Source organism: Thunnus albacares, chromosome 13 (assembly GCF_914725855.1).
Source record: "Thunnus albacares chromosome 13, fThuAlb1.1, whole genome shotgun sequence".
NCBI classification, from domain to species: domain Eukaryota; kingdom Metazoa; phylum Chordata; class Actinopteri; order Scombriformes; family Scombridae; genus Thunnus; species Thunnus albacares.
The window spans coordinates 2,355,274-2,378,279 of record NC_058118.1 but is presented as its reverse complement, the minus strand read 5'-3'; the positions used below and the strand labels follow the sequence as shown (position 1 = coordinate 2,378,279).

The following is a 23,006-nucleotide window of genomic DNA, read 5'->3' as shown; positions in this document are numbered from 1 at the left end:
ACCTTGCTCATCAATCAGAGAGCTCGCTGTGTTCTTCGCCACGCTGTGGTAACCTGTTCATTACTGCCGTATGTGTCACTTTGGCTGTTTTCCAAAAAAACAAACAAACAAACAAAAAAAAAAAAAAAAAAATCAAAAAACATGAAGATAGATATTTTTCAAGGAATCAAGCTGAACTAAATGCTGCACTCTAGGACTCTGGATTTCATTTCATACTATATTACAGGGATGAATAGAAACACCAGGACTGAATCTCTCTCTGAATGAAAAGAAAGCTGCTGCAGCTCTATACTTGCACCAGTATATTGTGTTACACTGATACAGAGCCTCTTAGACATGAGGGAAGAGTCTATGAACAAAAGTAGTGGTGAGCAAGAACATCCCTGCCTTGCCTCCTGTTTAAAGCTCCCCGGTGCATTAACAATGAAGAATTCCTTAATCTCTAGTACACTAGATCTCTGCTCCCACTATAGAATCAGACATCTGAGCGCTTTAGGTAAGTGAGGTGAACCGCTGTTCAGGGGAAGATAATCTGCTTTGAATACCACCTGATTTGCCTTTATCCTTAGGAAGATACCTAGCATTGCCTCTCTATTTGGTTAATGGAGCAGGGATGCCCAGGAGAAATGGAAAGTATTCGTGTTGCAGACTGACTTGCAGCTTGGAAAGAAATCATTGACTTATGAACTGCCCTAAATATAATGAGGCACCTGGGACATTGTACATAAATGGTATGTCTGTATATACGAGATGCATCTCAGACAAGCTTGGCATTTGGGAACAATCAATTCAAAAAGGAGGAAAAAAAAATCATGGAAAATAAATATTTTTAGGTTATTATTCACTGAGCATTGAGCAACACACAGCACATACTGTACTGCACTCACACCTCCCATTACACTTAATGTTCATCCTCACTTACTGTTATCTAATTAATATTGATAGAGGACACAACTGCTCATATTTGTAGCAAAACAGAAAGAATTAAAACAAACCTGAGAAGAGACATTTTTGACCTATAAAACATAATTCAGGTTAATGTTATTAACACTCTTTCTAAGTGTAGACAGAATATATTTCATTTATTAATTCATTTCATTTAAAGTCTAAAACATTGTTTGTACAAAGTTAATTATACAACAGGTAGCAATCTGATTACTGAATGTGTCCACATGCAGCAACGTTTTCATTGAAAACTTATAAATTGACATCACACCTTAAAAAAAAAAAAAAACGCTGAGAGGCTGATAATTTGAGAGGGCTTTTGTTTTTGATGTATAAAAAGATTTAATGTTTCTGAAAATAAATGATTATTTTACTGCAAACAGAAATACAAGGAAAGGTCAGGGAGCGACCAATACACTGTAATTTTGCCAAAGCATGTGGTGTAATTTAACTGTCATCACCAATTATTATAGTTGTTACATTTCAATGATGCTTACAGGACTCATTCCTGACCGCATCACTGTGGTGCCGACAACGACGGTAAAGCACACCCTCTCTTGTAATATTGCTTGATTATAAACTACAACGAAGTGTTGAATGGAAACAACATGTGGCTGATTTATTCTAAGAGCCTTTCATTCATAGATCATCAGTTATGTCCTCGAGTTGGTGCTAGAGGAAAGATAATCCAAATGAAACGAGCTAAAATCTAAATGTCACATTTGTGGCTATCTATATTTATTGTGTATGAGATATTTCCTGTGCAAAGTTGACATTTTGACCAGTTAGTCATGTGAGAAGACAGCTCGTGGAGTATCCAGGACTGAAAGGGTTCTGGGAAGTGTTTTGTGCTCAGTAAATTTCATGGCAATTTCGGTTTACTAAATTCGGAGTTGTATTAGCTTGATGACAGCACTAGAGAAAAGGTAACAGGTCACCAAAACATAAGGATAATCATGAGTATCCATGGTTACATCCCACTTCCCCTTTTGATGGTCCCTCGCTCATCGCTCCTCACCTGACCTGGAAAATTATAATGAAGTCCGCCATCATGAAGGACGTTCCAATGCTCTTATTTCTTTTTTAGAGGAGCGAGGTGGGATCCTTGGGGAGGCTTGCGCGAGGATACACAAATCCAACCTTCACTGAAGTCTTTCAACAGACCGACACATCTGTTTATTAGAAACCTGATAGTGATTTGACACTGCAGCTGATCAGGCTGCTCTGAAACAGCATCACTGCATCAGTGCAGTTTTATACAAACACAAATAATATTGCCAATTTAAGTGTAATTCTGGACCGCTGCTTCTTTTGAAATACATTTTTTTTTGTTGGTTTGTTTTCTGATTCACCAGTGAAAAACACCATTGTTGCTGCCATCAGAAACTGACAGGTTCAGATGACGCTTGAGGAAGAGACGTCTCATTTCACTAAAATCATGTTTCCTTGAGTCCTCTTTCCTTGGAAATGTGGATTCAATTAAGAGAACTGAGATGTGCCCCATAAGGTATCTTTTTATTAACCCAAAGTGTTGGTCCAAAGCAGATTTTGAGCTGATCGTGGCGCTAGGCTAAATGGCCACTGAATTCAAAAGTAATCATCCTAAAGAGACTATAAAGAGACATAGAGATTATTTAAATTTAGCTTAGTTTAGCCACATATCTGCATAATGTCAATAATAACACAAGGAAGTCAAAGACATATTTCCACTGTGATCCTTGATGTAAAGACAGCATCGATGCATTGATGCACTAGGACATTTTTCCAATTTCTTGCACCACTAAAAGAGTCTAAAGAAAGAAATACTCATGTAGGTAGTAAACCTCTGCAAGCTCAAGTCAGCAAGACTTGCTCAATTCTGATGGGCATGAGTTCCCCAAGCACGAGTTGCCCCTGGGTTCAAACAAAACTCTGACTAACTTGTTCTGAGAGATCTGTAGTTTTCTTTCAGTTTTATGCTGGTGGCCAGGATATGTCAAGATATCTCAAAACCAAAGTGTTGGAGACGTCCACATAGAAGTAACCCCCCCACCCACACCCAACCATGTTCTCCAGCTTCCCTCCCACACCTGAATAAGTGTGATTTAGTACACTGAGCGTATTACATGTTTATGCATCCATAGTTGAATTGCCTGTCAAATAAATCAAGCTGTTTTATGATGGTATATAACACTTGGTACCTGTTGTTGACCTTGCCCCTCCTCCCCTCAACACACTCACTCCTATCCACTCTTCCTATCACCCATAACCCTGTGCAATGACTTCATCACATCCAATCTCTCCCTTGACCTCCGCAGTAAAATTAAACAGGAAGTGCTCACTGCATGAGATTGTGTCCACATGCAGCAATGTTTTCATTGAAAACTTATAAATTGGTTACACATACCTTTTGTTTTTGATGTATAAAAAGATTTAATGTTTCTGAGAATAAATGATTATTTTACTGCACACAGAAATACAAGGGAAGGTCAGGGAGCAACCAGTACACTGTAATTTTGCCAAAGCATGTGGTGTAGTTTAACTGTCATCACCAATTATTATAGTTATTACAGTTCTGGCCACTAATGTTAAGTAATCCGTATAATCCTGAATACAAGTCTTAAAGCTAAAATATTTTGACTTTGCCTACAAATCCAGCATAAAGGTTAACCTAATTCTAATCAAATTTGAACCAAATATTAATACCACATTTAAACCAACCCCATGTAGAAATGAGGACATGCAAAATCACTCTACTGGATTTGCAGTACCTGTGTATCTTTTTGAGGACAAACATCTACATAAGCATAGAGACAGAAACAGCACCAGCATGCACACACACACACACACACACACACACACACACACACACACACACACACACACACACACACACAGACACAGGCAGACAGTTTCTGATCAGCCATGAAGGGTGTGTTGGAGCTTTAGCCCGGAGCCCTGCCTGTTCTCACTTCACTCTCCCCGTCTCTCCACTTTGAAGTGTAAAGTCAGTAAAAACTTACTTCAGCCAGAGGAGAAGTTTGTTGGGCACAATTACAGCTGAAAATAAATAAAGCTGTTTGTTTTCCACCTAAATGCCAGCTGGCCTGGAGCGAAAGCAGAGGTAAGGTACATCGATCGGATGCGCTCATTCGATCACTCATTTGTTCTCACCAATCACTCATGGGAGGGAGATGCCAGATCCTGCAGCTACACTGTATGTTTATTACTGATGCAGCAGTTTATCATCTGATGACACATTTTATGGAGGCCTTCACAGATGCAAGGACATATGCATCTGGAACAGCAAACAAACATTTTGGCTTAGTTCAGAGAGTTATTGTTGTTATAGAGCACCTTTGGCTGTAGCATGCTAATGGGTGTATGCTAGCTGGTTGTAGCCTAGGTTGCCTGGTTACCCTGTAGTGTCGCTGCCATCAGAATGACAAACTAGAGAGCCATAACACTGACCGAGTGCAACGGTATTATTAAAATATGCTCTGTTATCTCTGTAGTGAAACAATATCTTGTCTTCCAGTTCCTCTCCCCTCTCTGTGGCAGTTGGCTTTTCACTCCACCTTTGAGTGAAGCCGTTCAGGACAATGACAAAAACATTTCTGAAGTGGTCAGACAGCACCTTGTAAGAACCAGTTCTAAGAGGGAAAATGTAGTTAAAAAGTATGAAAGTAAAAGTAGTGTTTTGGTCCCACTGACTGATATTTGTTATTTAACCTTTATTTAACCAGGAAGTCTCTTGAGATTAAAATCTCTTTTCCGAGGGAGACCTGGCCAAGACAGCACAGTTAGTTTAAGTAGAAATAAAACACAACAGATAAGACAGAGAATACAAACATCTAACACACAAAGGAGACACTACATCCAACTCAAATAAGGCAGTTGCAATTCTTAGTTACATGGACTATTATTGGATTATATATATGTTATTATCATAAGATTATTAATGCCGAAGCATCAGTGTGTAAGCAGCATGTTGTAGCTGCTGGAGCTAGTTTCAGCTACTTTATATACAGTGAGACCATAAATCAGCATAAACCAGCTGTCAGCAGGTGTCCTGACTCCTTGTAAGAAACAGAAAGGTTGTTTTCCTTTTACACTGCAGCAACTAAACTGTATCAGTAATAGTTTCCACTGCGACACAATACTTTTAGTAAACGTTATCAGCAGATGTTAGCATGCTAACATTTGAAAACTAAGATGGCACATGTCAGCACTATCATTGTGAGCATGTTAGTATTTAAAACAACCTCACAGAGCCACAGAGTTCCAATGTAACACCTGAGTTTCTGTGCTGATAGCAAGTCTTCTTCTACTTTTTTTGATACATTACATACATTGAGGATTATAAACACGCCCCCAAGCCAAAAAGATAATAAAATACAATCTAAAATGAGCTAAACTGTGATTTAAATCAGGAAATAATTGCACAAGACTAAGAATCTGACCGAGAGAAAAATCCCAGCTTTCATTATCTGGACAGCTTTCAATTCTCTTTTTCAGTTGATATAAAAAATGCAACATCAAGCTCTGTTAGTGATTAGTATAACATACTATATACTTGTGAAAATTCAGTGGGGGGTGATGGTTTTCATCTGGATTCACATCATACCTGATCATTCATATGTTTGGTGTGTGTACTGTGTGGAATTACTTAACTTTATGCTCTGGTGTCATTAATGTGGATTGTGGTCCAGCCTTTCTACACTATTGCTCAAACTCTGCACTAGCTTTTCCCAAAAGTACCGTTAACTTTTTCTTCCAATCATGTTTCATACCTTTGCAAATTTTACAACCTATGCGGGAGCTCTGTATATTGCACTGTGCCTAGTCCACCCAGGCAATGGTGAGGTATATCCATAACTAATCCTTGTGTTGGTAAACAGCATGTGTGTGCGCATGAGCACCATGCCCTGCAGTATTGATATCTTGGTGCTAAAGGAGAGGTGGAGCTGAGAATCTTTATAAGCACATAATCCTTAGCACTCCCCCCCCCCCTCCCCCCGCCCATCTCCTCATCTAATACCCAGACAGGACTGGAGCCCTGCTGAAGTTTACTAGACTCTGCAGCAAAACTCCACTCGTGCCGCCCATGGGTCAGTCCAACTCTCACACCGCTTACTGCAATCACACACCAAAGTCAGTCTCAGTTTAAACCCGTGCTGGTGGCACAGGCCCATGGAGTGTTCAACATTCAAACAATGCTGAGTCCAATCAGGGTCAACCAACTAGCAGCTGCTGCTAACACTTACTCTTCATCTCACCAGCCAACCCAGCTTTTAAACTGTCTCAGTATTTAGCATGTGAAGCATCATTAGGCTACATAAACAGAGAGGTTCGTTGTGTCAGTTCACTGTTTATTTGCAGCTTCTTCAAGTTGGTTGATTCACTGTAGCTAGCTGGAAATAGCTGCCTAGATTTTAGTAGCAGTTGTTGAGCCTGTTGGGAGGCTGAGGGCACATTGGTGAAAGGTGAGGGGGGCACTTCACAATTAATTGGCTGATTAATTTAACTCCATACGGGCAGACAGTATGTAGGCACATGCTCTATTTCAGAAAAGGCTTGAAAATTACAGCAGTAACTCGTCGTTGAAGCTGAACAGTTTATTTGCACCACAATTTTGTACTTGAGTTGTTTGAAATGACTAAAACATCAGCTTCAGATTGGATATTTGGGCAACAGCCATATCAGAAGATTATCAACTTTATTGGGACTAGAAAGCTTCAAATTGCTGGGGGTTAAGGCTATAAAAAGCAATCTGAGCAATCCAACCTGCCCGGTACTCATTTCAAAATTCCTGGATAGCCGAAAAATTAATGTTCACAGAAGGGCACTTGTCCAATCAGCCACACTTCATTACAGTGGCTTTGTAATTTCCTGGACAGCATTCAAGGCGGAATTAAATCACTTCAAAGCAAGACAAGTATGAGAGGGGAGAGAGGGAGAGAAAAAAAAAAAGATATCTTCCAGAAATTACTGACGATGAACTGCCGCTGTTCAACAGTTCAGCAAGTCCTCACTCTGTAATCCACTGGAGATATGAGATTATTCTCATCAACAATACAGAGAGCCTGTAAATGTAGGCCAAGCTGTTTCCCAGAGCATCTGCATGAGTTACTGTCATGAAATTCAACACCAGACAACTACTTCTTGGTTTTATTCGTTTAAGATTTCTGGATGAAATGTATGATTGCAGCACCTGATATGACCTTCCAGCTTGCTGCCTTTTAGCTGTTGGATATCTAATTATACAAGGCTAATTTGGTACTTCAAATCACATTGAGATTAATGACCTTTTCAACTTTCTTCAAATTGCTTTAAGTTGAAAAACAGTACATTTAATGATGACCGCAACATGATCCAGCTCCAATTAAGTATACCATCACACACTCTGGAACAATCTTGCCTTTCCCCATCAAATGAAACTCATTTCTCTCTCTAATCAATGTGCTACTGGTTTCATATGTATGCTGTGCTATCGTCATAATCTTGTTTCATTCAAATTCAAATCTATCAAATTAAAGAAGCAAGATGATACCACAATGCCATTTGATTGGGGTCCTGAACAACAGAAGACGAGTTCCATGAATGGCTTTCTTGACAATAAATCATCAACTAGACTTCACGCTGTCATTTCTTCCAAAAGATATTCCATCATTTGGTGTTTTGATGATGACAATGGTGAGCACAAGTTACTCCAAAACTGAACACCTATGGGTTGGGCATAGCCTACATACATAGCTGATAGACCCATATACTGTAGCTGAAATACAATTAATTAAAGGTAAGGTAATGATTAATAAGGTCTTTTTTTTTTTTTTGAGACGGCCCAAAACTCAAATTTTTGTGGCTTCCAGGGAAGCTCAGGTATCTTTTGAGGGAGCTAAGCCCCGTCCCATGGCTCCCTTGTAATTTGAACACTGATCCAGACCTCACATATTCATTTAAACCTTGTTCTAAACTCAACAAAGAAAAAGAAAAAAATGTCTGCACATGAACACAGAGCTTTAAAGTTGTAATCCTTCAGATTTCAGTCCTGGCTGATTTGGAAACCAATGCTGGTTTTAATACCAAAGCAAATTCTCATTGATCTGTTACTGCTGCAACAGAAGATCAACTGGTGTATGTGTTTACAGCGCAGCCGAACAAACTCACATTGCTTTAAAAAAAGAAATCGGTCAGTAATACCTGCAACTACAGTCTGATTTCACGCTGCACATAGTGCATGTATTTTGTCACACACAGCAGGATACAGTAAAGAGTTGGTAATCACGCTGAGGAGTTGGAGGAGTGCAGCCCGTCATCTGCAGCTCTTCATCTAACAGCTCCCTGTGGCTGCTGCTTCTTCTTCCATTACTACTTGCAATATCTGCTGTCAGAAAATGACTGTTGTCTTGTTTTATAGAAGCGCTTTTGATAACTGATGATATTACATTGCGTTTTCTGTAAATACAATAAAAAGACAATAAAAGCCACCCTGTGTTCTGCTTGTTTACTGTTATTAATGTGAAGCAGCGCCAGTAGGATGTTCTATTTGCATTAGCAGTAACCGCTACAGTGTAAAGACAGTCAACAGCAAACAATGAGGCTGTTATCAATGAGATCAAATTGTCCTGGATTACTTGCTGCATTGTTTTCCTGTAGATCCCTCCTGCTTAAATGGACAATCTGAATGCAGTGTGGGAATGGTGAACTCCACCACATGCAATAGAAACTACAATATAGAGAGGTAATTATTCTAAGTAAATACACTGAATGAGTATTGCAGAAAAAAATGCTGACCATAAATAGAATCAAAAATGAGGTTTGACTTAATGAAAGTATAAATGATTATAACTTTAATATTCCTACTCCAATCTGTGCTAATGATAGAAATCTAATAGATACAGTAGAGCATTATGAGTTACTTGGTTAGATAATAGAATTTATTTCCCTGACACACTTTAGAGTTTCACTTCACTTTTGCACTTTTCATAACTTACAAAAGTTTTAATTAATGTGATAACGTTGTGTGAGTATGTGTGTGATGTCGCCTTTCTGTTACCGAATTGTCTTTTTGTGATGATGCATATAAGTAGAACTGCAGTGATTAGTCATTTATCAATTAGTTGCCAACTATTAAATTAACTGTCAAGTATTTTGATAATTGATTAATCATTTCAAGTCATCGAGTCAGTTGGAAAGAAATATCCAAATTCTCTGATTCCAGCTTCTTAAATGTGAATGTTTTCTGCTTTCTTCTTTCTGCTTTGTCTTCTATGACAGTAAACTGAATTTATAAAACAAACAAACAAACAATTGATCAATTAATTGAGAAAAATAAAATAAATAAATAATCATTACATATAAACAGATTTTGTGGAGTGAGAATCTTTGAGAATCTCACAGTTCATTCGATTTAGATTCTTGTTGTCACGAATCGATTCAGAATCAATTCTCAATTCCAGAGCGATTCTCAATTGAATGAATAGAAAAGAGGGCACCATGGTTTGTCTCTTACTGCAGTACACTGTGTGCCAAAACCATTCACCGGTGTCCTTCGTCCACTGAAATGCAATATGAAACATAACTGGCTCTTGATGAAGGTCACTGTCAGCAGAGTACACAGCTTTATGATTTTAAAAAAGTTATTTGCATGAATTTTGGAAGCATCTTATGAGAATAAGGAAATGAAAGTGTAATTTACTGACCGACATCACTGGTTAAATGTCTAAATGTGAAAACAGAGGCTGGTGTGTTCGCTCTGCAGTAAGTGGAGGGCGAGGCAGAGTGCTCTGCTGTGTTATTAACACATCATGTCTCCAGTGAGTAGCCTCGGGGAAAGCCTTCATTGTCCAAGATGCTGAACGGGCACAGGGATTTTTGAGGTAGAGAACCAAGTTATTTTCTTCACCAAAGTGTTGGTTGAAGTTGTTTAAGTGCTGCCGTGTGTTGGTCAGCTGCTCTCGTTTATTACTGCTGGAGTTTGCTGCTCCGCTCCTCTAATGTTAGTCTCTGAGTGACGGCATAGAAAGTATTCACAATATACTTCATCTTGCAAAGGTGATTATTCACTACAAGTTAACTCTAGCATGTGTGTGCTGTAAACTGTGTGGGTGCTGCACTGCCCTCGCAGTTGAGTTCTGCCCTTTTCATTCTGTTAACATCACATTATTAACTAACTTTTAAAAGATTTTTGGCGTTTTTTTTGTGAATCGACTCAGAATTATAGAAGATAAGAATCGCGATTCTGATGTGAATCAATTGTATCACCCACCTCTAGGATTTTACTTCCAGGTTTCTCTTATAAAAAAAAAGATATTTTGAATAAATAAATCTAAACTCATTTATTCAGATTTGTCTGTTCTGTATCTGCACGTCGTCCGTCTGTGTGTCGAAATTGATTTGTGCCATTCAGCTGAGAACATACTGTGAGAGAAGTCAGAACTATCCAAATATCTCAGGAAGATTACAAAGCTGCACCACACATCTGCAGTATGTTGTGGTGAAATCCACAAGCTACACACAGTCAGAAAAAACATAGTGCTCTCTGCTATCATCCCCTCACACTGAATGACAGAAATAACAGGGAAGACATTGATGATTTATGTGTGCATGTTTATGCTCATTCCACTGCTCCTCCTACATGACAACACATACTAACTTCAGCCAGTCTTTGCCACTTAGGCTAAGTGATAAAAACTAGAAAGAGAAAAAGAAAATGAAATCTATCTACAAGTGCTTAACTAAATGAGAAAAAATGCTTTTGGCTATATTACAACTCTATTAGAAAGGACTTTATAAAATCTTGTTAACTGATGAAATTGTATAGTGATCCTATTCTGCTGCCATTCTCGCTATGCAAGCCTTTTTATTTTGCCGGTGAAAACCCCTTTCTGGCACAGTGACGCTGAAGACAATAAGTGAAAACGTGGGACTGATGGATGAATGTCTGGCTAGACGATGCAAGGTGAAAGAAAATGGAATTACAGAGGGAATCGTTAGCATCCCTCTGTGAAATCAAATTATCAGCTTTCCAATCTTGGCCCTTGGCATGTGAGGAATGAAATGAATGTCCCTTTAAAAAGAGACCTGCTTTAACTCCTTACGCTGACTGGATAGAAAATCCTTGCTTGGTTCCATTCATAACACTGATGCACGAAATGAGCTGAAAGCCACATGTAAAGAATATGTATTCATACATGTGTCGAGCATGCGAGCTAAATATCAAAGCAATTAAAAGCTTCTCTCTCTGTTTGGAATCCAATCTCTTCCCTGAAACATTTAACCTGAATCCTGAATGCCGCTATTAGGCAGCTAGGAGAGAAAGGAATAAATGTTAACATGATCTGCCTCTGAGACCGCCGTGGTGTGCGCAGGTAGATAAGTGTCTCACGAGCTTGTCGGCCCACGTCGGCCACTGCGGTGACATTCATTAATCGCAGTCTCAGGAGGCAGCTTGTCTCTTTTTAAGTCCACTTGAGTGGGCAGCGCCTTGGGAAATTAATGTGCTTCTTATTTAGTCCAGTGATGGTCTGATTTATGTAAAGCACAGCGCTACCAATAGGCCGACATACAGTACATGTTAACAGAGTTTGACAAGAAGCGTGGTTCAACCTTCCACTGTTCAGAACTTAATGTTGCTGTGCTAGCAATATAAATGCTGCTTGATCTGGCTTGTAGAGAAAACTCTGATTATACTCAGTATCAGTGCATCTTACTGTCGTCCTTACATTTCACGGAGAGATATAAAAGCCTATTGCACATAAGGACAATCAGAAAATCTTTTCAGCCAAAGAATGGCTGATCAACAGAAAGCCAAGAACGTAGGAGACAAAGAAAGTATAGCCTTCCAATATAATGACAACACAGAATGTAGTTTAAGCCTCATCCATATGTGGTTTCATATTTCTCTTTATTGTTCTGTTTTGAAAGGCTGTATGAATAGATAATAACTCATTCCATTTCCAACATATCTTTTAATGGTAGAAAAATCTAGAAGTACAACACGGGTCGCTATTTCAGCCAGGTTTATATTGAATGTTTTGCACTAAATTTCACAAAGCATATTTACAGTACACAATGGAGAGCAGTAGCTAAAGGAAAATGATTAATAATTTTTGCAGTGAATCAGACATAAACACTTCCCTCGTCTAGTTCTGGGTGCAATCAAACTGCATCACAGTTTGGTAAAAGTCATCTCCAGACACTCCAGTCTGCTTCTGGTTATGCACAATCAAAAGTTGATACAGTTGCATTTTTGCGCGTTTTGTCAGAAAATTCAATGAGAAATCTTCTTCTTCCTAATGCCTTGGATGCCTTATATTTATCATTTATTTTTTTAGAATATTTCACATAATTCACATTATTGTATCATAATTGGTTTTATACAGTATGTGCCTATGTTATGTCAGGCTGGAATACTGCTGTTTTGATGTTACTGTACTCTCCACAGGAGGTTTTAGCAGTGGGGAGTCAGATCTCAGATCAAATTGTGATAATTAGCATTATTTATACATCATCTCCACAAATCAGGCCACAGTGCTGAAAACAAACGCAAACACAAAGGAAAATGTCAGATCTGACTCTAATTTAAATGTGATACCATCCTCAGTTTTGGCAGTTGTCAAAAAGGGCAATGGGGAGCTTGTTAGCACAGAGCACAGCATGGGTGGTGCATCGCATGTCTATAACATCATTTGTGCCAGAGAAACACAGTACATCCAAATTTCCGAGGGACTATAAATGTAATACAAATTGGCTCAGCTACTTGATGGAGAGGTTGGCCTACCTGTATCACATATGCTACTGCTAATACATTGTGCTTTTAACTCGCTCTTATTTCCCATGTGCCTTACTTGTGCTATTGAATTTCCATGCTCTGTCCTCTGATTTGTTTTTTGTTTTTTTTGCTGTTTTGTAACCTCGCTACCCTGTGACTGTTTATCTACAGTGATCACATTTTTGTTTTAAAGCGCTACATAAAGAAGGCTGACTTAAAGGTCACTGTAGTTGTCACCAAGGATATAGTTGATTATATATTACCAGGGTGAAAAGAAGTTGACACTGAATTGTAAAGTAAAGCTTATTAGAAGCTGCCCTGGGTGGGAGCTGGAAAAGAACCCAGTCTTGACTGGCTGGCATGCAGCCTGATCGCACCTACTGGATAGTCCACTGCCCCACTTAAAATGCTGGCTTCAGCACGTCTCAGGGGTATATGGAATAATGAGGGGAAAACAAAAGCAAATCTTTTAACAGCCATTTATTTTTTTATCAAACTTTTAAATTCTCAACCTATCAGTGCTGTTGTAAATGCCATCAGTCTTCGTGCCCTGCAGTCAAATGATCTATACTATTATTGACATCAAAATCAGACACACCCCTAAACTAAAAAAAGGTATGTTAATACACTGCACACATCAGGCATTACAATCCCCAGCTTACTCAGTAACTGCAGTTGTTATCCACTGTTGAGATCCCTTCCATCTTTGAAAATAAAAGAGCCTGACTTCAATGGCAAATCATGAGCTGCAATTTTTTTTTTATTTATTTAGAAGCAGTTACTAAAGACAGCTGGACAACATTATAAGTTGAGCATGCAGGCTCACAACAGCATGTGCTTTAGATTCCAATGCCATTTCAACTCATGTGACTACGTGCAAGAGGGCACTCAGCACCGAGATGAAAGCAAAGTACAGCCACAGAATGTGTGAATCAATTTAAGAGTGAAACAGCCATTACTGCTCAGCCTGGAGGATTGATGTACATCATGGCAAGCTCAGACTTGCCAGTCACATTGACCTGTGCAGGACTGAGCGCCGGAGTAATAACGGCACTGCATTACACTTTCAAGAAGGATAGGAGCAAAACTGCAAAGTATTTCCCATCTACAATACAAGTAGAGATTTACATACTTGATCAGAAAAAATAATGAGCTTTGACAGTGCAACACAGAGCAGAAACATGACATTGGTATTAACTAGTTCTCTGACTGTTAACACTTGCAGCCTGCAATTAAGGACATGGCAGTGAGCTGTCCGTGGTGCTGAATGAGGTCAGCAGTGAAGGCTGGAAGTCAGGCCAGTAAAGCAGTACCTGAGTGGAGGTGTCAAGCACTTCAACAAGAGTGGTTCATAATGTGCACTGAATTAGAAATGTGCTTATTAAAAATCTCAATTTTTTTTTTTAAATAATTTGACATGTTATTTAAAAAAAAAAAAGCCTCATTAAGAGAGGTGAGAATAAATTACACATATTCATTCAAATGCAGCTTCACTCTGTCACCTTCCTTCTCCTTCCTCTCACACACCCTCTGCAGGGCTTTTAGGGCTACTTCAAAATACTTGTGAAATTATCAGTTCAGGTCTTTATAACCACTGGATATTTTAATTGATTTTAACTCACCCATGAGAGAGACTCATTAGGCCTTTAACAATGAAAAAAAAATGAAAACCAATTCAATACATTGCATTTATACAACAAATCAGCCCCTGTCAACCTCACAGACCCCCAGATCAGCACACAACTGATCCCAGTCTGATAAAGTTTTTGCTTGTATCACCTGTCTCGGGGGTTTATTTAGTCTTGCTGTAGTTGTAATCCTAAACAGTCCTCCTATCTCATCCCCTCACAGCTTGAGCTTACAGAAAATGAAGAAACAGCCTCACATTACTGATGAAGTGCTGGAACCCAAAGGACCCCCGGGGCTCCGTGGAGGCAAGTTAGTGAATCAGTGTGAGGTGAAAAAAAATTCTAAATGTGGAGCTTTTAGATATGAACTTGTTGAACAATAAAGTGCATTTGGACCGAAATGAAAAGAAAGACCTTGTGTAAAGAATAGGCCCTAACTCTGTATGATGCTGCACTAATTTTGTGAGGGACAGACAGATGCATTGTAAAACCACCTACACATAAAAAAAAAAAAAACATCAAGCTGCTTCCAAGATACAAAAGCTGTTCAGGAAATCATATTTTTTTTCATCAGTTTGGCCGATGTGCTACATTTAGACATCACAAGCGAGGAAATGAATGCTGATAACTAGTGAGGTACTCATTTAGCCTCAGCCTCAAAGACACTTCTCTGTAATACATTCCAGTTCTATCCATACAGTTTGAATGCAGTGCAACAACACTTTAGGGCATCATCTGTTATCAATGTCTCAACATAGCACCAGTACAACTCTGGTAACACTTTGGCCACTGTGATTATTACTCATGTTAGGATCACATGGACATTCCCGACAGCACTTGAAAGCATCATAAATCCCTCTATGTCCAGTAAGCCTCTGAGGGCGCAGAGGAGGGGAAAGGTCACCACAGACAAGCTCCCATCTTGAGGGAGCTGGTCAAGCCGTTCCTCTGCCCAGTGTTTAGCTTGTTGTATGTCTTCTTTCCTTTTTCACCTGCAACATTCTCCTTCATTCCTCAGCAGAGACTTGACGACTCTTTTTTAGCTTTTTCCTCTCCTTCCAGAAACACACTTTTCCCCCCCTCCACCTTTAGTTCTGCACCGTCACACAACAATTAAAAGCGCTAGGCTAAGTCTCTGGTTAACAGCTGCTAAAGATTAGCAGAGTATCGTTTCTGAATTGAGTGTTTTCCAGAGACTAATCCTTCAAAATCCCCCCCTCCTCTTTTTTTTCAACGGCGGGAACATGATAAAACAGACAACACTTCAGTCATGTTTCTGTCTGTCCCCCTCACTAAACAGCCTGCAGGCAGCGCTCAGCTTTGGGGATACAGTTGAGAAGAAGCAGCGCAGGAGGGACGGGGAAAAAAAAGAGAAATGTGTTGACTCACCTGAGAAGGACCGTTTCTCCTTGTCGGACGGTGATATTGTCCATCACTTTGTTGTCGGATTGAGAATCCCCTTGGCTGCGGACTGGCAACCCTGCAGGCACAAGAAGCAAAATCCTCAGAGAGAGAAGAACTGTGCATTTGGAAAAAGAGACAAAGTATCCCCGGACAGACATCGTCTTCAGCCTTCAGTGGTGTAAAAAAAAAAAAAAAAAAAAAAAGAAAAAGAAAAAAAAAACAGCGAGAAAATGAGTCGGTTTTCGCCGCGTAAACGGTCCCGTGGAGATTATTTACCCCCAGTTCATTAGTCTTAATCCAAATCTTCTAGCCAGGTAGTCGCGGTGTGCCGTGGAGGAGACACTCGACCCTGTCTGGCTGCACTGTAAAACATCCACTGTTTATTGTTTTCAAACAGGAAAAGAAAAAAGAATCCCTCCTCTCTGACAGTCTGTGCTGGTGTCCCTATTCCTTTACCAAGTCTTTTTTTTTTTTACATAATAAGTAATAAAAAATCGCAAATCACGTTTGTAAGTATTAAAACAACGCCTAAAAATGCCTAGAAATAGTAGGCGAACAAGTCACGCGACTCATATTCTTTAGAAAAGAGAGATTCCAAGTTTGAGATTTGCATCGGCTGTCAACGAGTTGTGTCTGTGTCGACGCTCTACATTATGAGCCCTTACTGTCTAGCTACGTCAGAGACGGACAGTTGGGGTGATCGTGAAAGCAACATGGATTGACATCAAGTATGTTCTCATGAGAAAAACAACATAGTAAAAATCCTGCAGGGTGCTAGCTAGAGTTTAGTGTTTACAGTGATTTCGTGGATTATTAGGTATTTAAACAGTGAGTTTAGTTATTGTTCATTATTCATTATTATCAGTCATTTTTATCTCTTATGGTAGGCTGTACCAATTATATACTCAATCAAGGATGCTGCAAATACAGATCCACTGTATCTACATTTCCTTATCAGAAAAAAATAACCGTAAACAGATGCAAAAGCCTACAGAAAATGGCTGAGCAGCGTCTATAACAGAGTTGCATCTAACAATTTTGGTTTATTTTCATTGTGATTATTCGGTTGATTATTCTTGATTTATTATTTAAATGTCAGACAAAACTGTCCATCACCACTTCCAAAAGGTCATGTAGCTATATGGAGCTTGTTTTTACTGACAAACAGTCCAAAAATATTTAGTTTAATATCTTAGACCAAGAAAACCAGAACATATTCACACTAGAGAACCTAGATTTTTGACATTTTGGCTTAAAACATGACTTAGACACTTAATCAATTATTAGAATAGTTGTTGATTAAAAGTTGTAGTTTTAAGTGCTTAAAAGCAGGGAATAACATAAATGACCTAAGAATGAATAACACACTCCACAAATGCAATATGCAAGCTGCAAATACACAAACACTGTGGAATTATTTTCTTATTGCTAATGTGCAACCTGTATGATGTGAAAACCAGAGCAAACACTGACTAAAGCAAGACTATGTGACTTCTGCAAGTTTCTCTTACAAATTTGCATTCATAAGCAATAGAACACACTGTTGCTCGACATAATATTTTTTGACCACACAAACTATAAACACCTATAAGCGCATATCAGTTTTGTATTGTTAAAAGTACTCTTTTAAACTTGTAAACAAACAAAAGTTATGTTTTTGGTTCTCTTTTGTTGAACGCATTTTCTTTCCCTTATGACATTTGCAAAGCCAATTTTAAAGTTTATTTTAAGCGTTATCCACATCCATGTTTACTAGCTTTCAGTCATCCAATTCCCTGGATTTGCTAACACATAGCTGTGTTAATTAGCTGTAGATCAGTGGGATAGTGTGAAACCACTGGCAGGACTGTATATTGTGTCATGCATGTGTATGAGACAAAACAGTGACCCACTCATTTAAAAAAAAAAGTGCTCCATGATGCCACTAAGGGGTCAAAAACGCCACAGGGGACCTTTAACTGTCATTACCAGTTGCCAGTTTTCTGAGTTGATGACTTTACTCCACCGGCTGTGGCTGCTGTGTTTTTAGCATTTACCAAGAACAGACACAGCGGCTGTTCACTAATAGATACAGTCTTAATTTAAGGTCTGTCGTTTTAAAGGCAGCCTACATAAAAACTAAGCATGTGACAGTGTTAATCTATGGTGAGGTTTGGGAATGACACAAACCAACCTCATCAAACCATGTGACCAGACAAACAAGTTTCCTGAAGGCACGGCATATTTTGGGTTGCTAAATGTTACATCACAGACAATGACTGAAAGAATAAAGTGTCTTAAGAATGTAGGACAAGTAGTAGTGTGATACCACAATAGCAAGACAACTTAATGTCAGCACTGCATAAATGTGTCCTTTAGATAAAGCGTAAAATCATGTCTATCAGCTACTTTAACATGAGTGGTAATTCAGTCAAAGATACTATATAAGTCAGAGAGCTCTGTCAAGTAAACTCCATGACCCAAGCACCATTGTTGCAGACAGCGCTGTCATTAAATGCTGTCATTAAATATCCATACTGTTAAATCAAATGTCATTTTTCATACTGAGCGACAAATTACAATGCAATAGAAAATATGTGTACAGATGTTGAGTGGCTGCAATTCTGTAGCTTTGTCTCATTCAACGCACACCATGCATATTATGTTTTATAATTCTCACTATTCATCTCCAATTCCTATTCAATTTATTTTCAATCTGAAGCCATGCTGCTTGTAATAGAAGCAGCTGCTAGCCTGAAATGAATATGTGCAAATGTTAACTGAGTATTTCAGCATTTGTATGCCTTTGCTTAACCTTTACAGATTCATGTTGTGATGCGCCTCCTTTTATATCTATTGGGTGTTTGCAGTGTGTATTGTGCATCAGGCCCACTCTGGCTCTCTATGCACAATCAATGCTTGATTATTCTGATTTCATTTGAACAACCTCTGAGGAGTCTGTCATATACAATGCATGAAGTAAGAAAAGAAAAAACATTGATGGTTTGAAAGGAGTTACAAAACTGAAAACTAAACTAATTCCACTGACTCTGGTAAAATGAAGTGAAATACACAAGCGAACCTTGAAACAACTGGATCATAATACCATTTTTAGTATGGTTGTGGATGTCAAAGTGGATGACATAGGACCCAGGAGGACAATATTTTGGCATGAAACCAGGCAATGGAAGAACAGAGGTTCATGCTCATGACCTCTGTGACCTGCGTTCATTCTACAATAACTCACAATGCTCAAGAACACACATCTCTGGTCTGCTCACAGGCTCAAATATTATTGCAACAGAACAACATCAGCACCAGCTCTGATTTCTCTTTGAAAAATAAAAGCACCTGGATACATTTACCAATGGAATAAAAGCATCCTCTGAACAGTTATAAGCCATACATCACGATGATGGTGCGAAAAGGGAGAGAGAGACAAAATGGTTGTCATGGCAGCACCTGGGATTTGTACAAGAGAAGTGAGGTGATGTACTTAGAGTAATTATACATTATCTCAGTTTAGTAACCAGCCTCTATAGTGATTGTGAAGTACGTGGTAATTGTCATAGGTAATAATGCAGAGTTCAGAAGCATAGTTTGCTTCAATGCCAGTTTCAGCCACAAGTAACTACACCAGCCTGAAGGCTAAAGGCTAATGTATAGTTTCAGCACTACACATTTCACACATACACACTAGAAAACAAGAGAAAAAGTTACATTTGTTTGTTGTATTTGGCAGAGCAACAAGAGAGTGGGCACACTTATAGTGTGTATAGTCTGCATGATCACAAATTTTGGGAGGATGACAAATTTATATCACATAGACCCTCATGCCTCAAAGTATGAAGTGGCCTTAACAGTAGCCAGATGTGCATTATTCAATCAAGTCTGGCGACAAAAGCACTGTCTGGCCATTAACTGTCATGTAAATAGTATGTTTTAAAGCTAAATTTAGTTCAACCATCCACATACAAGTAATAAAAACATAAATCAGAGGAGTGATTTCATGCAACACAAAAGGTGTCATTTATTTATTAACTGAGGAAAGGGATATGTAGGAAAAACACAGAGGAACATAAAAATACCATAAGATGCAAAAAAAAAAAAAAAAAAAAGAGAGAGATCTAGTCCAGTCAATCCAGTCACAGCACATTTTATGGAAATGAGTCATCAAGTCTCCTCCGTCAAATATGTGTGAATTGAGAGGGTATGTTTGTCAAAGAGAGGGGGAGATTTGGAGAAATTACTTCTTAAGAGGGAGGCACTCTGGATTTCTAAGCTGGGCACTTTAAGCCTGAGAGGGTTAAATGAGGAATTAGACTTGAAGCCATTTTTATAGAGTTTACTGGATAATATGTGTTCTCAAATAAAAGGAATAAAATGATTTTTGGGAACAACTGTAAAATTTTGTTCATAGATGGATATATTGAGTTCAATATGCAGAGGGACTTTGGAATTGGTTGGAGCTATTCATAAACACTAAATAATGGTAATAATGCAAATATACTTTGTTTTGAAAATTTGGCCTGAATGCTATGGTTTGTTTTCCTTAACTGAAAGATGGATATTTAACTTTTTTACTCATTGATGGTCCAAGATGAAAGTGTACACTTTTTACAGAATACTGTGAGAAGATGGTTGTAAGGTTCACAACACTCCAAAACTCCAATTTGTGTGTCTATATATATATATATACACATTTATATGTTTCATAGTTCTTGTCAGATCAAATGTTCATAACTGCAGTGTCTGTCTATCCATATTGTTTATCTGCATCAGCCTATTTTTCACAGTTTTTGTAAATCACCACATTTTTTCATACCTCTCAGGTTATTTATCTTGTTTTTTTGTGTTTTTTTTAATAAATAAACTGTACTTACTGTACATAATTTATGGAGGCACATCCAGTCAGCTGACTGGCATCGACAGTTTTACACTAACAGCTACTTGGTTTGTATTTCCTTTGATCTAGTTTTCTCTAACATTGCTTTATTACATGTTGGTTATGATCTCTTGGTTTTAAGGTGCTACAACATACATTTTCCTCAGGATAGATAAAGATCTATCTATCTATCTATCTATCTATCTATCTATCTATCTATCTATCTATCTATCTGTCTATCTATCTATCTATCTATCTATATTGCATTTGTGTATAACAACCATAACATAATGTTTAGTATGTTCAGATGACAAGGTTAAGACGACTGGTTTCATCAGTCTCTTTAAACAGTAGAGAGAGTCTCATACCTGCATGATTTGAGCTTTTTTTCTTGTGCTGTTTTATCACACATCTAAAGTGTTTGCACTGCTGAGTCATAATGATGTTCAGAAGACTGAGATTTGTTTTCAAAAGATATGAATTCACTGCCAATGGAATAAATATCAGAACTAACTTTGGATTATAATGAAAGTTTATCCTCATACTACGTTTATTGCCACTATGCTTAAGCATCAGTGCACACTGGACAGAGCTATCTTAAGACAAGAGTCACTACTGTATACCTGATTTCATGGTACCCAATGGACATGTACACACTTAATCTAAGCCCCCTTGTCATGATGTATCTAATCGCTGCTTTTTGCTCATTTAAGACTAATAAAAACTATAGTATTTACAAGAAAAAACTACATAGGGAGCACCTGATAGTAGACCATCAATAACTACTTTTAGTTATTGAAACTTTGTTACTTTTTGATCAAAAAACATGTGTCACATTGTGACAGAGGTGATTTTACTTTAGTTGATCCAAACGCACAATGTCTGATGGATTAAGGCTGCTTCTATAATAATCATTAAAATTCATGCTTACTTGGTTTAGCCTAATTACTATAGGTTCTCTGTCTGTCAGCAGCCTCATAGCAGTCTCCTCTGCCTATTTCCATTCATAGCATGATATAAACTACATCTCTGAAAAAACAAAAAAAGTCAACATTCTAATTATTATTAGAATTAATCAGTCCTGTGCTCACAACTGCTCTCACTCATTTAATACCATCATTCACCAGTGCTTTTCAACAACTGATATTTTGCCTCTCGGCACTTTTACCTCAATTTGTCACACTGTAGAGTGCAGGTAATGAAGTCATAAAACGTGAATCACAAGAGCTGCAATTGAAAACATATTACTGGTGAATATACAATTTGTCTTTTTATGATAAGATTTGCAATTTTTTTTTCTTCAATTTGACCGCCATTAAAATCTGCAATGATCTACTTCATGTCCAGGTATCCTAGTCTTTGGGTTGAGGAGTTCACACAGAGGAATGATAATAAGTTTTAATTAGTTTGACCAAGGTGCAAGTTAGTCATCGGTGTCTGTGCCTGAAGGGCCTTGAGAAGCTCTGCTGAGCCAATGACAAAATTCATTATACATCTGAAAATGACAACCTGCAATCATTACTGGATGGACTTCAAAGCACATTGAGTCCTTCTCTCAATCTGCAGAGCATTATTTAGCAGAAAACTACCATGTGTTCTCTCAATTGCAGATGTGAAATGTGAACAAAAATATGTTGCACTTAGTTTGCAGTAATATTATATGGATACTGTATCAATTGCCTCCCCCACCAGCTCTAAGCAGTATGTTATGAGGCTAGAGGAAGTTGGTTTGCTTCAGGCTTGACAGCAGCAAAGCTATTTTATAGTCCAGATCTTGAAGGGGAGAGAATGAGATGTCACCATCCAGAACAATGAGCCTCTGGGCAGCACATTCCCAGGAAGCTATACAGTCATGTCACTCGACTTGCTTGAAGCGCTGCAGCTCATAATCGAGGCTCCACCTCCACACAGACTATAAATGCCACTGCTCTGCAGCATCCTCCATCTCACCTGAAGGAAGCTGTCTAGTAAATGAATGAGCAAAGTAAAGCCTCTGTCTGATAGGAACACCTGTTTAGTCACTCACTATCACCATTTGGGTCAACAATGCTAAGTCAGTAAACTAGAGATGACATGTCACCTAAACAAATGAAAGAAAAGGTGGAGAGTAATTAAATAGGTTTTATTGTCTACAATTTTTTGATTTCAACTAAAAAAGGCTGCTGTTAAGGATACTGTAGGGCTGCAAAAATCATTCATACAACATAGTTGTGTTTACTTTATAAATAATCATATGTATTGGTGATATTATAGCTGCATTGATCAATATTTTAATGTTAACAATGGATCAAATGACTGCATTTTTTTTTTCCGATTTCCTTTGAATGTCTGATATTACCTTTGCTTTTAATTACCAATTACAACCTGTGAATGCTGAACTTGAAAATGGAGATGGGATGCATAGACTTAT

The 23,006-nt window shown here is 38.3% G+C and overlaps 1 protein-coding gene across 5 annotated transcripts in view; it reads right to left on the bottom strand.

The window, feature by feature from the left end:
- ntm (neurotrimin) overlaps positions 1-23,006 on the bottom strand; it is a 452,008-nt gene that overhangs the window by 115,455 nt on the left and 313,547 nt on the right. For 2 of the 5 annotated variants that reach the window (XM_044370237.1, XM_044370240.1), the window contains exon 2: positions 15,718-15,808. In XM_044370237.1, the coding sequence (XP_044226172.1) occupies positions 15,718-15,808 (91 nt within the window). Of the gene's footprint in view, positions 1-15,717; positions 16,283-23,006 lie in introns of those variants that run through there. The other 3 variants (XM_044370236.1, XM_044370238.1, XM_044370239.1) reach the window with 2 other exon arrangements.